Source organism: Scyliorhinus torazame, chromosome 3, assembly GCF_047496885.1.
Source record: "Scyliorhinus torazame isolate Kashiwa2021f chromosome 3, sScyTor2.1, whole genome shotgun sequence".
Classification (NCBI taxonomy): Eukaryota; Metazoa; Chordata; class Chondrichthyes; order Carcharhiniformes; family Scyliorhinidae; genus Scyliorhinus; species Scyliorhinus torazame.
The window spans coordinates 24,398,377-24,416,239 of record NC_092709.1 but is presented as its reverse complement, the minus strand read 5'-3'; the positions used below and the strand labels follow the sequence as shown (position 1 = coordinate 24,416,239).

At 46.1% G+C, this 17,863-nt stretch overlaps 1 protein-coding gene and 1 long non-coding RNA gene across 8 annotated transcripts in view; one reads left to right on the top strand and one right to left on the bottom strand.

The window, feature by feature from the left end:
- Positions 1-17,863, bottom strand: part of LOC140408347 (uncharacterized) — a 64,855-nt gene that overhangs the window by 36,343 nt on the left and 10,649 nt on the right. Inside the window, exon 2 of the long non-coding RNA XR_011940089.1 lies at positions 13,813-13,896. This is a non-coding gene — a long non-coding RNA (uncharacterized lncRNA). The remainder of the gene's footprint in view (positions 1-13,812; positions 13,897-17,863) is intronic.
- The window catches only part of fut10 (fucosyltransferase 10), a 70,761-nt gene continuing 53,515 nt past the window's right edge, over positions 618-17,863 (top strand). Inside the window, exons 1-4 of one of the 7 annotated variants that reach the window (XM_072495419.1) lie at positions 643-786; positions 1,672-1,717; positions 3,885-4,023; positions 15,741-16,020. In XM_072495419.1, the coding sequence (XP_072351520.1) occupies positions 15,855-16,020 (166 nt within the window). In that variant the 5' untranslated portion in view covers positions 643-786; positions 1,672-1,717; positions 3,885-4,023; positions 15,741-15,854. The other 6 variants (XM_072495422.1, XM_072495420.1, XM_072495415.1 and 3 more) reach the window with 6 other exon arrangements.

Sequence of the window (17,863 nt, the reverse complement as noted above, 5' to 3'; positions counted from 1 at the left end):
CTAACCTGCACACCATTGGACTGTGGGAGGATACCGGAGCCCCCGGCTGGAAACCCACGCAGACACGGGGAGAACGTGCAAACCTAATGTGCAAAGGTTAGGTGGGGTTACTGGGTTACGGGGATAGGGTGGAGGTATGGGCTGGGGTGTTCTTTCCAAGAGCCGGTGCAGACTGCTGCACTGTAAATTCTATGATTCCACACAGACAGTGACCCAAGGCCGGAATCGAACCCGGGACCCGTGAGACCGCAACGCTAACCACTGTGCCGCCGTGGACTGTTCCTCTCCCTCCACAGAGGCTGACCGACCGACCTTTTCCAGCATTTTCATTCAGATTTGCAGCATCCGCAGTATTTGGCTTTTATCACAGAAATGCAAGTCCCTTTTGTTCTATTTGCTTTTCCATCCCACCAGACACGATGTAGTTTTTATCTAACAAGCCAAGTGCCCCTGTGGCGTGGGTGTGACTGAGTCTCCCCTGTGAAAGGGTCCAGGACACGTGACGCCGTTCGGTCCGGAGGCGGGAGAGGCTGCTGATTGGCAGTCCGCGCAGCCAACCGCGTCACCACGATGATGTCACGAAGCGGGCGGGGGGGGGTCCCCCCCGCGTGCGGCAGCGGAACGGACCAATAGCGGTCGGCGGGGCGATGTATCTCTTTTCTTTGTGACGTGATGGAAGGGGAACCCCGGGGAGAGCGGCGCCGTGGAGCTGGGACGGGGCTCCGGCGGCTCTGGCTCTACTGCCTGTGCTGCTGCGCTCTGCTCTTTCTTATTGTCACTTTGCAGGTTAGCTGCTTTCAATCCGCAATCGCTGCTGCTGACGCCTCTCTGGGCGCGGCGGTGGCTACTCAACGGCTTGGCCTCACACCCCGGTACCGCCTTGCCTTTCCCGTCAGTTTCCAGACTGGTCCAGGTTACTCCCCTGCATTTGATTCCAGTTTACCAGGGGGAGGGCCTGATTTTTGCATAATTGACCGTGCAATATTGCAATGGGAATTATCCACCTATACTCTTGCTGGAAATGTGAAATGAAATAACAGAAAATGCCCACAGTCCTCGGGGTCTGGTAGCATTCTTTCTGATGAAAGGTCACCTGAAACGTGGACTCTTGTCTTTCTCTCTGTCTCCACGGATGATACCAGACCTGCTGAGTACTTGCAGCATTTTCTGTTTTTGATTATGCAAACTGCCTATATAAACTTGTCACGATGCAAGTGATGGCGTTACAGCCAGTATTGGGTCGGCAGAATTAAAGAAAATACCTGCATTTATTTGTATGTCTTCTTGATCTCGACCGGTTCACAAAGGCATTTTTATAAAAAGTAGAAATAGGAATTTATGACTGGAAGTTGATTAGATGTAGGTGTAAGATGTTTACTGCATTAATGCATATGCAAGAATGTTTGGCTTGGAATAATGTATAGTGGTTGAAGTTTACTAGTTGTTTATGATTGATTTTAAAAATGAATATAGTATGCCCATGTAGCTATGCTTAATGCAAAGGGAATTAGTTGGGAAATGCAAGAAAGGTCAGGGTTCACCACCTTTTGTTTTAAAGGTGTAATTTAACCTGTCACTCTGTAAATCTTTGAAGTTGATTGTGACCTTTTCAAGTAAACCATCTATTCACCCCAGTTGCAGAATTTTACTGCCTGTTTTGCTTTATGATAGAAAAATTGTTGAATCTCTCTCATGGGAGAAAACCTCAGGACGCTAAGTAAGTATACACCCTTATTTCATCACTAACTTTTTGTTTGCTCTTGAACAGCATACCTTGGGAAAAGCTCACCGTTATGATTTGTCAATTTTTGACATTGGATGAAATATTGAAGCTTCATAGTCCTTGAACTTGTAGATTGAAACTTTCTTAGTTGAATCAGCTACAGTCTTCGGGGTCATTGGACAGTCTGTCTCCCACTTCCTTTTGATTTGAAGTCCATGTTGGTTTACAGTGATCAGATCAATTCCAGATGACTACCCATTTCCTCATTATCATGTACATGCTTCCTGACTTTTAAGGTTTACATTTGGTGTGGCTGATCCTACTGTGCACCTAACATTTTAAACCTATCCGCAATGGCCTGTCCCAGTCCCAACTGAGCCAATTGACACCTTCATAAGATAACTGCCAACTCAAAAAATGCCTTGAATATAGGCCTGCCATATTTCACCCTGATAGTGTAACTGGGGGGGGGGGGGGGGGGAGGGGAGGAGAGGAGGATTAGCTGCTGGGGTATAAAACACTTGTATAGCAAAGAGCATGGTGCAAATGATGGAAATTTGCCCCTCTTTGGGGAGGCTGCAGGTCGTTATGTATCCTCTTGTTGCCAAATTGCCGCAGGCTCCCTTTTCCCTATGCACTTCAATTTATTCCAGCCCTCCTTTCACTCGCATTGGCCTCCTTCTTATTTTCCCCTGTCAGATCATGCTGGCACACTTTGTTCCTCCCTCTGCCCCCTTTTTTGGCTGGCGGCCCCATGTGGGCAGATAAACTTTCCTCGCAGTAAGTAAACACCCTTATTCTGTCACTACCTTTTGTGTTTGCTATTGAGCAAACCTTACAGGAAATCTTACATTGGAAAGCATTCACAGTTATGATTTCCCAATTTTATCATCACCAGATAAAAAATTAAAATCTTGCCTTAGTCCTTGAACTTGTAGATTGAAACACCCTTATGGATTTTTTTTTGGGGGGGGAGCGAACTGTGGTTCTTAAGCTACAGTCTTCAGTGTCATTGGGCTTTGTGACCCCCCACTTCATTCTGATCTGAGGTCTATGTTGGTCCCTCTTGGTTCACACTGACATTTGTTTCCCCACTCCTCGCACACAACCCCTACTTGAATTTTGCAGGAAATAAACTCCTCTGGAGGTGGAAGTAACAGATCTTGCAAAATTATTGACACCAGAATGCTGTCTATCAACATGGACTTGCAATGCAGCCTTCAGTGGTCACATCACTGAAATAATTGTCCAGACTCAGCAGAGGGACATTGCACAGTTAAATAAAGCATCACTCAGCAGATGTGGTGACAGTTCTGGAGACCAAAATGCAAGTTAACATTTTGGATCAATGTTAACGTAGTTAGCAGGGTTCCAAGTACGATGCTTGGTTCGGAGCAGAGCTTGAAGATGTCACTAGGCACAGACGCACTCCCAACTTTAATATATAATTGATGGTACTGTTTGTAAGAACATTCCCATGTAACTGTATGACCCAGTCGTGTGCCTGTCTTACAAATGACTGATCAGTAAGATATCCTTGGCAGACACAGCAAAGGAGGCACTTACGCAGTTCCCAGTGGTGCTGGATTTCGTGACCAATCATCAAAAATCCTAATCATGGTGGCCACTGCAAGCTCTTTTCCTGCAAACCCTCCTTCCAAATATCAAAGGGCCGTTGCGCGATTACTCTATCCCACTCCAGTAAAAAGAAAAAAGACCAACTTTATTCCACACCAGTTGCTGTAGCGCCAATGTGAAAGCCTAGTCATTGCAAGACTGTGTCCTTGAGTCAATGCCTTACAACCAGCTTAAATTTGAGTAGAGTGTTCTTGCATTAAAGTGCACAGTTTGAGCCGTCACATTGATGGAAACGTTGCAATGTAGCTGGTCCCCCCATGTATTCAGTCCACTGCTGGGTTGGGGAAAAAATCCTAGCTGTTCTGGAGCTAGCACAGGCCAGCATTTGTACATATCAGTGATAATAGTGTTTGCAAATTAGAATAATTTTGCTTGCTTAATTGTTTTTTTTTCTCCCACTTTTTAAACTTTGAGCTCTGTAACTAAGTTTTTATTAATGCTATGTAGATCATGGTGCTAACTAGCTGATGCTGTAGATGATTCCTATTGATCATTTTGATATTATTTTGCTCTCTTCTTGCAGGCTTTACCCTACAGTAGCTTGCGATTTCTTCCTTGCTTTCCTTTCTCACTGAACAGCCTCTACCAGTTCCTGTCTCCTGTCGCTGATCCTGTAGCTTACAGCTGGCGGATTCTCCTCCAGTCCCACTCTATTCCTCCCGGTATATACAAAATGTGATGTTTTATTACTGTTACTAACTCTCTCTTGCATGTAACAAATTGTACCACGACTAACAGCAAATGCCGTAACAGCCAAGCAAGATGCCGCAAACACTGGAAATCTGAAATGAAAGTAGCAACGCTGGAAACACTTAGCAGGTCAGGCAGCGTCTGGATAGAGTAACACCGGGTGCGATTTAACAAACAAAAAAAGTCACATGGTGGGCAGGGCCGATCCCGCGATCAAACAGAGCTCTGTTATGTTTTCGGGCTGTGGCGAGGACAGACCAGCCAAGACCGCGCTTACCTTCATTTTTAAATTTTTCAATGGCGCTCCGATCTCTTGATCCACCAATGTGACCCCTAGACCCTCCTAATGCCCCAACTTAACCATTGGGGGTCCTCGGGCTCCTGCACCCACCTCGTAAGGGCAGGGCACCCTCTGCCTGATCCTCGGTCCAGGCAAAATGCCACCTTGGCACTGCCGACTTGGCACCTTGACAGTGCCCTGCCACCTGGACACCCTAGAAGTACCTGAGTAGCACTTCCAGGCTGCCAAGGTGGCACTGCCAGGGCAGCACCCTGCCCAGAGGCCATCCACCCAGGGACACCCCTCTTAAGTGCTGTTCTGCCTGGTCCCGATTTGTGGAGACCAGTGCTAAACTGCGCTCAGCTGGTGTCTCCTTGGCAAGGCTGTTAGATCCTGGGAGCGGATTAACTCTGCTGGCGATATATTTATGTATGCCGAACTGCACGCTTAAATATGCAAATTTATGTCCCAACCATTGAGGGCGGGATCCAGATCGCAACGTCTTGCGACATCTCTATAAATCTCGCAAGGCGTGGCGAGCCAGCTAAATCTTGCGTGAGGCCTCTTGCGAGATTTACCGGCCACGACGCATCCTGAGTCGGGCGTGACGTGGCCGTTAGACCACGCCCAGAGTGTTTTTGAGATTGTGACCTTTTTCGAAGAACTGGAAGAGGTTAGAGATTTGAGTTTTAACTGTTTCTAAGTAAGTTCAGAGCTGGAGGATGGAGGTGTAGAATAAGGAAAGATGAGAATGGTACCAGGGTTGTGGTGCTGCAGTTTGCCAGCAGGTTTGGAGGAAATTGACTGGTTTCTTTCACGCAGCAAGTGATTAGGATCTGGAGCGTACTGCCTGCGAGTGTGGTGGAAGCAGTTTCAATCGAGGCATTCAAGAGGGGTTGTTACCTGAAAAGGGATGTGCAGGGTTGCGGACGTGAAGGTGAGTGGCACCAAGTAAATTGCTCCGAAGGTGAACCAGCACACACACCTGGCCAAATGGCCTCCAGTGCTGTGTAACCATTCTGAGATTCTGGAAGGCTGGTGAAAGGGTGGGGGTTAAAAGTGATTGAACAGCAACAATACGATGATGGTGTTGGGGGGAAAAATGGAGTGATAATGGATCAAGCTAAGAAACAAGATATGGCTCCTGAGGAGATATAACTGGTTATATGGCAGCATTTACTGCCTGAGAAAATGGTTCTGATCTAAAGTTGCTGATGTCAGCTTTACGGCCAGAAATCATAATGGTGCCCGATCGAACGATGAGTAACTGCTTGTGAAGTTTCTATTGATCGTCATAGGAACAGTGTAGGAGGCTGAGGACAGGGAAGGCAGAGGGTAAATGGGACGGCAAAGGAAAGTAGCAGAACTATAACTGAGATGCTGCAGTACTTAGACTTGGCATCAACAGCTTAGTAACAAAGCTCTTGAACAGCCCTGCTGATCAATAACATTATTTGTTGCACCAGCAGGATGGTTTTATCCTAATTCTTGTTTACTGCAAGGGCACCAGAGTCAGTAAAGCGAGACTTAAATTTTGTCACTAGTTCTGCGGTTTGGTGACTTGTGTATGAACAAGGGGTGGCACGATAGCACTGTTGCTTCACAGCGCCAGGGTCCCAGGTTCGATTCCCGGCTTGGGTCACTGTCTGTGCGGAGTCTGCACGTTCTCCCCGTGTCTGCGTGCGTTTCCTCCCACAGTCTAAAGATGGTGCCGTTTAGGTCGATTGACCATGCTAAATTGCTCTTTAGTGTCCAAAAAGGTTAGGTGGGGTTACTGGGTTACGGGAATAGGGTGGGCTTAAGTAGGGTGCTCTTTAGTGTCCAAAAAGGTTAGGTGGGGTTACTGGGTTACGGGAATAGGGTGGGCTTAAGTAGGGTGCTCTTTCCAAGGGCTGGTGCAGACTCGATGGGCCAAATGGCCTTCTTCTGCACTGTAAATTCTAGGAACTCTAACTAGAGTCCCTAACAAAAATTAGCTATGGAAAATATATCCGGATGGGGCAATGAGAGTGATTTTGTTTCCACAGTGTGGTCAGGAAGGCACTGGCTGAAAGGGTGTGGAGGCAGATTGAATAGTAACTTTCAAAAGGGACCTGCAGGTACACCTGACAAGTAAAAATTTGCAATGTTATGGGGAAAGAATAGGCGAGTAGGATTGATTGATGGTCTTTTGAAGAGCTGGTACAGATGCCATGGACCAAATGGCCTTCTACTATGCTGTATGACTATTATTCTGTTCCGCGTTTATCAAAGGTTGCTAATTAATGGAAATGGCAGCACAGCTGAAGACTGTACAATGCTCTGGACTAACCTCAGTGTTTGGGCTGTGTTCTTTCTTCCATTCCTAAAGAAGGAAAAGCTATTAAGTCCACTAACATCTCTCCTCCCAATACTATCGTGAACTCTTATTGAGTAATTTGGTTTCCTGAGGCGGATACCTAACCGGGATGGAAGTTTCTTTGGAATTTCTCCTTGAATCCCTGAGGTGATTGTACAAAACCTCCAGGGGATCCATTTTATTTCATAATTTACATTGGGAGTCAAAAGAATGGGCAGTTCCAGTTGAAGTGATGTTGGATGGATAAATGGATCATGACTTGCAGATACAGTCAGTCTGCGTTTTAAATTGCCCCGTTTTAAGTCGTTCTGCTTTAATAACAGTTAATGGGGACCATATTCACAGTTAGCTTCAGTAGTTTTGTTTTAAAGTCATCTGGTGTTGCCCCTGATAGAGGGATGCGTGGCCCTTTTTGGAGTGGCCTCTGCTGCTCCCTCTTCCTGCCTCTCACTTGCCGAACTTTTGGTTTGGGGCCAGTACCTCGTCCTGCCCTTCCCCCTCGCTGCCGACCCGCCAGCTGGTGACTTACCCCCTGCAAGTTGAAGCTGCTCTTCGTGTCTCTTGCCACTTGTCTCCAGAGCCCTTGCCCACAGTGGGGGTTTGGGATAGGGATGCGACAAGCAGGAGCGATGGGGTGTGGGAAGTTCGGAAAAAGGAAGCAATGCAAAGTACTTCAACTTGCAGGTTGTACTGGGTGGCACGGTAGCACAGTGGTTAGCATTGTTGCTTCACCGTGCCAGGGTCCCAGGTTCGATTCCCGGCTTGGATCACTGTCTGTGCAGAGTCTGCACGTTCTCCCCGTGTCTGCGTGGGTTTCCTCCGGGTGCTCCAGTTTCCTCCCACAAGTCCTGAATGACGTGCTTGTTCGGTGAATTGGACATTTTGAATTGTGTTGCTCACTTTCCTAGTTTGGTGTCATCTGCAAACTTGATCACTTTGCATCTGAGTGGTTTCTTGAAATCCTAAATATGGGGGTCGTTAAGGAAGCTGCCTGTGTAAAGTAGGAAGGTCTAGCTGCTTAAGATAGCCATACTCTCCATTGTGCTGATCTTTTTCTTTGTAGCAGGCATCAGTTTCTTCAATGTGGGAATATTGGATGAGTGGGGTGAACAGTCGTCTTCTTTTACCTTGGAGTTTGAATTTAATGTAGCAAAGCAGTGTGCAAAGGCAGCCTTGTGCCAATGCATAACTCGTTTGTTTTAGGAACTTGCTTGTTCGTGAATCCTCAATCACCGTGAAGCAGCCTTGGAATATAAAACCTGGTGACCTGGTACAATTTGCAGTTTCCCTTGGGTTTCAATGTTTGGGTTTTGTTGCAGGATTTAATGTCAGTGCTGAACTTGCTGTATTTCGTTTGAAGAAAGAGAGCTTGTCTTCCATCTCTAGGTGGCACGGCAGCACAGTGGTTAGCACAGTTGCTTCACCGCGCCAGGGACCTGGGTTCGATTCCAGGCTTGGGTCACTGTCTGTGTGGAGTCTGCACGTTCTCCCTGTGTCTGCGTGGGTTTCCTCCAATTTTCTCCCACAGTCCAAAGATGTGCAGTCAGGTGGATTGGCCATGCTAAATTGCACTTCCTGTCCAAAATATGAAGGTGGGGTTACGGGGATAGGGTGGAGGTGTGGACTTAAGTAGGGTGCTCTTTTCAAGGGCTGGTGCAGACTTGATGGGCTGAATGGCCTAATTCTGCACTGTAAATTCTATGATTCTATTTACTGGCCTTTTATTATATTTTGCTTCCATGGCTAGTTGTGACATTGGGGCAGCTGTTTGAGAATCCAGACTATAAGTTATTATTGGAGGCTATAAAAGAACAGATGCTAAACTGGTTTGAGCAGCAAGATACTTTTTCTTTTCCCCCTTCCTCGGGTAAAACCTTTTTTGTCTTTGATTCTCAGTCTGCAGAAGTACATATTTTAACAGCAGGGTAATGTTTAGTTCTTACATGAATCCCAATTCCACCCAATTGTAAATCTCTCATTGTGAAAGTGCTTCCATCTTCTCTGCCACTGACCCCCTTCCTTTCAATAACCCTTCTGTCCTCACAGCCTAGCTTCCCTTTCAACTTTCTGAATGTGTTGTGTTCAAAAATCTGTGCCCATCTTTCCTGCGGCTCCATGTTTGAATCTCTCCAACCAGATTTCCAACACTTGCGCTAAAGCCGCTTGTAACATCCTGACCACGGCAACACCTCGATGTTCTCTGTGACTTCAACTTTGTGCAAGATTCCTTCTCGGGCTTGTTCCGACATGTTCAAATGCACCATCTTCCTCCATGATCCATATCAGTGGGACGCCCATCACCTTTTCCCATGCTTATCCATCCGATGGAAGCCGGAGTATCTGCAGCAATGGTTTCTTCTCCTGCCCTTGCATTGTACAATATCCCGAGGAGCTGACTATCTTTGTCTTTCCCCTCGTCCTCATTGCAGGCTGCCCCCCTGACAGCACCTCCCAAGCCAGGTTTCACACGTACATTGGTGACGGGCCACCTCCTTGACCTGCCAGAGATCACTGTGCTGTCAGATTGCTCGATCTGGTATACAATCCTTGTTCAGCCACTGCCTTTGTCTTGAACCGCTGTACCTTAGCTTCTGATTTTGATCCCATACTCAGCCACTTGCTCAGGTTTCACTTGGGCTGTTTACTATCTATTTATTCTGAGTGAGCCTCTGACCCCATGTTTTTTCCATTACAAAAGCTGCCCACCTACCTCCTCTGTTACGTTGTCTCCTTGAGTATTCCTGAAAAATGAGAGACGAGGGGCGCGATTCTTCCCCCCCCCCCCCCCTTACGCCGAGGGGGGGGGAGAATCGCCGGGGCGCCGCGCGAATCGTGCCACGCCGCCTCGACCCCCGCACGCGATTCTCCCACCCCCCCGAAACCAGCGCGGCGCGATTCGCTCCAGGCTGCTCGGAGAATCGGCGCAAACGGCTAGCGGCGATTCTCCGGCACGGATTAGCCGAGCGGCCGCTACGGCACGACAGGTTCCCGCCGGCGCCGTCCACCCCTGGTCACTTCCGGCGGGAACGCTGGGGGGTGGGCTCCTTCACCGGGGGGGGGGGCCTCCGATGGGGTCTGGCCCGCGATCGGGGTCCACCGTTTGGCGGGCCGGCCTCCTTCCGCACACAGTCCCAGAACACAGGCACGCGTAAGTAGTTCCCCGCGCATGCGCAGGATGGCGCGGCCCAACTGAGCATGCGCAGGATTGGGCTGCCCCAACTGCGCATGCGCGGGTTGGTGCGGCGTAAGGACGCTGGAGTGGCGTGAACCGCTCCAGCGCCTTGCTGGCCCCCTGTGGGGGCCAGAATAGGTCATGCCCGGGCCCTGTTCGCACCGTCGTAAAACGCGACAGCGTTCACGATGGCGCGGGCACTTAGTCCCGGGAGCGGAGAATCCCGCCCAATGTTTTTGACGTGCACACACCAGGACGGTGGAAAGAATGCCATTGTAAAGGGAATAATAATATATACTGCATAAGAAGAGAGTGCCGATTGGCTGGCAAGTGGTCTCTGATTAGAAGAGGCATTGCCGTGGAGAATACACCAGGGAACAGTTAACTGCCAAGCTTTTCTTCAAATTCAAACCAGGCAGGTCGACTTTGGTCAAGACTTTTCCCTGGGGAAAGAACCAGGGGATGGCTGTCTCTCTCTCTCTTCCCCCCCCCCCCCCCCCCCTCCCCCAAGCTTTTTTTTTTCATTCAAAAAGTTGCACATGCTCCTTCTGCCTGCAAAGGACAGAGCCCTATATGTGTAAATGTGTTGCTTCCAGCAAGTGTAAGTGAGCCACACTGCGAGCCCCACTGATAATCTTAAATCGGTTTTCGGTGTAATTCTGCCAATGGACTGTTCATTAGCTTCCATCTCTGTCAAATGCTATGGTTGCCAACCTCTTTTTCTTACACTTGCCATAGGCTTCCGTTATCCCAAACTCTTGACTGTATCTGATCCCACACCAACCTGGCTCACTCGTCCTTGCCCCCTCCCTATTTAAGGAACCTCCTCCAGACTCCTGAGACCTCTGACTGCAGCCCTATATCTCCGGCCTCTTGCTCCCACTTTGGTGGCTGTTCATTTCGGCTCCTTGGCTCCATGCTTTGGAATTTCCACCATAAAACCTTCTTCTCTATCCATGAAAATCTTCCTTGAAAACTGCCCTCAACATCCACTTTCACCCTGTCCACAGTATAAATCTATTTGTTTGCACGCCTCTATCCAGCCACCTCTATTGGAACCACCACTTGTCCAAAAGGTTAGAAATTGAGCATGCCAGATTTAGTCACTGCGGATTTAGTAATTGATGTAAAGCTCTTCGATGTTATGCTGATCCAGTGCTGAGGAACATGCTGTTGCTTGATCATACTCACTTTCTTAGTGAGAAATGATTTGAAGCCTCCACCCTCAATTGCACAAGGAGACATGAATTATAATGCACAAGTGCAAAGTCGTGACTGAAACAATCTTCCTGAACATGCATCCCAGCAATTGGGAATAAAGCTTTGTGTTCGATCTGTTTAAGCAGACTTCCAACCCCGATTCTGCACAGGGCTGTTTGAGTGTGTCTCTGGGTGCTTTCTGATAACTCGTGACTTTTCAAAGTAATGAATATGGTTATTGTACATGCACAATTTAAAAAAACAAAGGTTCTGAAATGCTGACAGTTACTTCTTTGACTAATCGATCCTTCGGGGCAAATGGGTTTCCTTGTATAATAAAATGCTTATTGGAAACTATTGAAACCCAGTTTTTGATGGCATCATTTCTGCCAATGTCTTGTGATGGGCCAAGTTCTCAATAATTACAAGGTAAATTTGTCCGATTGTTTGCGATTGTAAAGAAATGTGGCTTTTCTCTCAAAATCCATTTCAGTCCATCCATAGAATCATAGAATTCTTACAGTGCAGAAGAAGGCCAATGAGCCCATTAAGACTGCACGCACTACCAAGGCCCCACCCTAATCCCGTAACCCCATAACCGCACCCAACCTGCACATCCTTGAACACTAAGGGGCAATTTAGCATGGTCAATCCACGTGAGTTGCACTTCTTTGGACTGTGGGAGGAAACCGGAGCACCCGCAGGAAACCCACGCAGCCATGGGGAGAGCATGCAGATTCCGCACAGACAGACGCCCAGGGCCGGAATTGAACCCGGATCCCTGGCATTGTGAAGCAGCAGTACTAACCACTGTGCCACCATGTCACCCCTCACTATATTAAATTCATTGAAAGGGAGCGCTGAATAGCAGAAACGTTTAATGTTATCTTGCACTTCTTTGAGCTCTTGTTAAAATTCCAAATTAGTTTATTCCAGTTGTGCGTTGAATATAGTGAAGTATTTAATTTCACAAATCACTATGGGCTAGGTCAATGAAAACTTTTAATTGTGCAAACATGAGTTGAAGAAAATAGATAAATATGTAGTTTTATTGCAACCTAATTTTTCTTTTCATTAGTAAAATTGATTAGAATATGATTTCTTCTGGATGTGAAGGTTTATTACTTCAAACATTATTACAATCCCAGAGCAGATCCCAACAGTGGTCAAGATACTGGACTGGAAACCCCAATATTTTTAGTTTATCTTAAGACGGAAAAACGATTCTCTCCAGGACTGATTGCATGAAAAATAGGGCTTTGGTATTTCTGAAACATAACCTTCACTAGAAATACAATATAAAACTCTAACTTCACACCCGAAAGGAACAGCGTACAATTACCCCTTAACACAACAAAACAATTTCCTATTGAACAACAAGAAAAGAAACATACAGCTCTTAATCCATCTTAAAACTAACAGGATACAAAGTAATACTTTCGGTACAGAACAGATTCTAGCTCTTGTTAGAACCCCTTCAGACTCTGGCTGAATATCTTCAAATAATTGCTTCAACTCGCTTATTTCAGCCTCTTCTTTGTCTTTAGACAAGAATGTTCCGCTTTTAAAATATTAATGTTCTTTTGACCCTATCCTACTGGGAAAGAAAACTGCCTTGATCTGTGGTCTTAAAAACACATGGGTTGCCAGATCAGACTTCACTTCCAAAAGCCTGTTTCTCTCCATAGCTTTCTCCAAATCTGCCTCGCTCCACAGCTTCTCAAAATGTCTCTCTGCATTCCTTGGCTCCACCCAGCAATGACCTCATCTCCCCATGCTTACATTTTTTTTTATCACTGCAGGCTGCAAAAGCACATTAACACCCTAGGGACCTCCCCACTCAAACCACAGTCCATTAGCTTAGACTGAAAAACACATTCCTTTGTCAATTTCACCTGCAATTCCCTAGACGCAAAACAAATTCCTTTTTAAACCCATGGCCACTGCAGAGCAGAATTACTTTTAAACAAACACATTCTAACTCTGGGGTTTTAACACTTAAATTGCCCACTACATTTATAATCCAATTTTCCTAACATCATCCAACCGTCACAACATCAATCCGTGTTCACGCATTGAGATGCCCCGTCCATGTTCCGGTGCCCCCACTCCTAATGCTCTGTTTTTGGGGTGAATTATTTTCAGCAGCCCTCTGTTGATAGAGATGTCCAGCAAAAAGCTTTATCTCATTGTTCTTTGATTGGGTAAGAGGTAGACATAATTGCTTTGAGGAGGCTATGTGTGCAGATGGAAAGCCATATGGTATGTCGGCACAGTCTGAATGTCAAATGCATAACAGACCGATGCGATGTGATTTATGTGATGTGGTTTAACGAAGAAATGCAATACTAGTTGTAAATATACAATTTGTAGCTAAACAGTAACATGGTTTCTTGACGAGGCAAATGATTGATGCAGAATATCGTTGATGTGAGCAATTGATTAGCAGTGTGCATATAGAGGTTTGGAGTGATTTCATCGTGGTGAGTTAGGGTGAAAAGTAAATTTGGTTTCTCTGCTCATTCAATAGCAACATTGCATTGGCCATTCAAGGTAAGAAATTAAATACAAGCCCTCTGGTAGGATAATATTCATCTGTTTGAACGTGAACTTCTATTACTATGTATGTGTGTGTTTAGGAGTGAACCTTGGAATGAGTGACTGTATTCCTGCCTCTCAAATTGGCTGATTGCATGTTCGAACTCCGCTCCAGGCAAACTGGAGATCACAGTCTGTGGCCCGTGAATACTGGGTTTACATCCAGCAGGTACCTTAGTCCGACAGGAGTGGAATGACGTCTCTGTCTCTCTCTCCTCCAGCGTTTCAAGGCAGTCCTCCTGAGCTCTGCTAACAACCTGTCCATGTAAAAACAGAAGTGAGACATTGAAACGGAAATAACCCAGAACACAGTTCGCTGTAAGCGCAATGGGTTGCTCCTTGGCCTGAAAAAGGACGAAGAACACGTGTGTGGCTCGGTGTCATACGTGGCTTTATCATGTCCCAGTGAAATAACTTTGAGTGTTTCATTATGTTAAAGGTGCTGTATAAATATAAATTGTTGATTAGTTGCAGGTACAGATATTGGTCAGAAACTTATCTTGTGTTATTTTATTAGTTCTGGAGATGTGAGCATTGCTGCCAGTTGGCTAGCCATTTGTTGTCCATTGCCAATTGCCCTTGAGAAAGTGATAATGAGACACTAGAATTATATTTGCTGCAACCCATGTAGGTGCACCTCTGGTGTTGTTAGAGTCATAGGTATACAGCACAACAAGAGATGTTTCGGCCCATTGTGTCTGCACCAGCCATCAAACACCTATCTATTCTAATCCTATTTTCCAGTACTTGGTCCGTTGCCTTGTATGCTATGACGTTTCAAGTGCTCTTCTCAATGCTGCTTAAATGTTGTGAAGGTTCCCGTCTCTACTACCCTTTCAGGCAGCGAGTTCCAGATTCCACCACCCTCTGGGGTGAAAAAGGTTTTCCTCAAATCCCCTCTGAATTTCCTGCCCCTTGCCTTAAATCTATGCCCCCTGGTTATTTGACCCCTCTACTGAGGGGAAAAGTTTTTTCCTATCTTTGTCCTTCATAAGTTTGCACACCCTCAATCAGGTCCCCCACATTCACATCTAGATAAATAATGTACGTTACAAACAGCAAGGGACCCAGCACTGATCCCTGTGAAACACCACTGGGCACAGGCTCCCAGTCACACAAACAACCTGAGAACATCATCCCCTGCCTCCTGCCAATTTTGCGTCCACATTGCCCAGGATCCCAGCTTCTTCATCAATGCAGGCCCTTGCCAAAAGCTTTACTGAAGCCTATGCAAACTACATCATCTACACTACCCTCATCTACACACCTAGTCACCTCCTCAAAATTCAATGAAATTTGTTAGACATGATCTCTCCGTGACAAAGCCATGCTGACTACCCTAGATTTATCTTTCCTCTCCAAGTGAAGATTAATTCTGTCTCTCAGAAGTTTTTCCAATACTTTTACGACCACTGATGTTAAACTCACTGGCCTGTAGTTACCTGTTTATTCCCTACTTCCCTTCTGAAATAATGGTACCACATTACCTCTCCTCCAGTCCTCTAGCACCTCTCCTGTGGCCAGCGAGGATTTGAAAATTAGTGTCAGTTAAGGAGGGAGTTTCATGATTTTGACCTAGCAACAGTGAAGGAATAGCAATTCAGTTCCAAGTCAGGATGGTGTGTGACTTGGAGGGGGATCTAGCAGGTGGGTGGTGCGCCCGTGCACCTGCTTGTCCTTCTGGATGGTACAGGTGGTGGGTTTGGAAGGTGCTGTCGAAGGAGCCTTGGTGCATTGCTACAGTGCATCTTGTAGATGGTACACACTGCTGCCACTGTGCATTAGTAGTGGAAGGAGTGAATGTTTAAGTTGGTGCATGGAGTGTCGGATCAAGCAGGCGGCTTTGCCCATGTGCTTGAGTCAGTTTGGAGTTGCACTGAAGCAAGCAAGGGGAGTGGATTCCATCACCCTCCTGACTCGTAGATGGTGGACAGGCTCTGAATGTGTTTTCGGAAATTGTTACTCCCAGGTTAGGTTCGTGTTGTTCCCTTAGTACTTTGATCTGCCAGCTCACCAAAGTGTATTGTACCATCCTGCGTGTAATTGAAGATTGCTGCACCAACTCAAAGCTTTGCATGACATTGAATGTTCATATCTGCAGGTGGTGGTTGAGCTGGGACAGTTTGAAAAGGAGAAAGTGAAAAGTGAGAATGAGCTCCGAGACGGACTGGACCTTTGGAATCATGTGAAGGAAACAAATACTTTACTGAACAGCATGAAGAAGTCTTCAGATGTGGACATTCAGCATCCCATTGTTATCTGGTGGTCACCACTGACTGGTGAATTGGGCCGATTAGGCCAGTGTGGAGCAGACACCTGTTACTTTACCATAAACAGGACTTACCAAGATCACCACCTGACGCGAGCATTCCTCTTTTATGGTAAGTTTTCATTGAATTCCTCGTCTGCGTAGAGAACTTGAGATATAAATCATGTATGTAAACTACAAGAACAGAGGGACATGGGGCGGCATGGTGGTTAGCACTGTTGCTTCACAGCTCCAGGGTCCCAGGTTCGATTCCTAGCTTGGGTCACTGTCTGTGCGGAGTCTGCATGTTCACTCTGTGTCTGCGTGGGTTTCCTCCGGGTGCTCCGGTTTCCTCCCACAGTCCAAAGATGTGCAGATTAGGTGCATTGGCCATGCTAAATTGCCCTTAGTGTCCAAAAAGGTTGGGTGGGGTTATGGGGTTAGGGTGGAGTTGTGGGCTTAAGTAGGGTGCTCTTTCCAAGGGCCGGTGCAGACTCGATGAGCTGAATGGCCTTCTGCACAGGATATAGGGCTAATATACATAGAAATATAAATTTATTGAGCGGTCCCTCGTGTCCACGCTGACCAGCAAAGCACTATGCAGCCTATACCCACCTTCCAGCTTTTGATCAAAGTAGTCTTTTATGCCACGGCACTTGAAGTGCGTATCAAAGTACTTTTCAAATGTTCTGGAAGTTTCCACCTTTATCATGCTTTCCGGAACATCCAGATCCCCAGTCTCACACTGGGTGAAACAATGTCCCCTTCAAATCTCCTCTGAACCCTCTACCTCTTCACGCAAATCTATGCTGCCCTGTTACTGGACCCTCAACCAAAGGAAATATCGTCTTCCAATCCATTGCATCTAGATCCCTCAACTTCGTCCCTCTGTTCCAAAGAAAAGACCCCATCCTATCCAATCTTTCCTCATCACTAAAGTTTTCCAATTCAGGCAACAGACTTCTAAATCTCCTCCAGGCAGCCGATTTTATTACCACCTGTTTGTTACTATCCCAGTCGATGTTATAACTGGATGGGAATTTCCCAGAATGGAAACCAGGCACAAAAGACTTGACTTTTACTTTTTTTTTAAATAAAACGTGGAGGATCAGAGTCCATAGGACTGTTAATTAGTTTTAACAATTTAAAAAAAATGATCAAACATGGAAAAAATTGGATTATAATACAATACTCCTTTACTTCCCCTGTAGCTGAACAATTGGATTTGTTTATTGTCACGTGTACTGAGGTACAATGAAAAGTATTGTTCTGCATGCAGCTCAAACAGATCATTCTGTACATGAAAAGAAAATACATAATAGGGAAAACATAAAATATACAATGTAAATACATAGACACAGGCATCGGGTGAAGATGTGTGAAGAGATCAGATCAGTCCATAAGTCCATCATCAGTCCATGCTGGCTTTAGAATTAACACTGGCTACAAAGTACATTTTAAGCTCCAATGGTCTCAACACAAGATGACTGTGTTCAAATACACCCTCCGCTCTGGACCCCAGTTAGTGTCTGTGCAATTCTCTTTGGAAACCCCCTAGATGATTCTTATACTGTGAGCCATCTTGTCTCATTGAATTCGAGCTTTCACACGCGTGATTTCAAATTCCGTTTTCAAATCTTCATTTTAAATTCTGCTTCCCCTCCGCGGCTTCCATCAAGGTTTTGCTTTGCTTTCAGGCTTTTCACACCTCTCCCTTCAGCTTTCCCTTGTCTTGAAGGTGTTTACACAAACTCCCACGGTCCAGCCACTGATTTTTCACAATTATTTCAAATAATGTCTCGCAAACCAGTGATTTCTCACAAACCTTGGCACTGCTGCAGATATCTTCCTGGCCTCTCACGATCCAATGCATTTTCAACTCTAACATTAATCTGTTCGGGTTTCCTGTTTCCTCTGTTCTGCTAACTCCCGACTTGGAAACTTCTCTTCATTTCTCTAGTACCCTGAACTAGCTG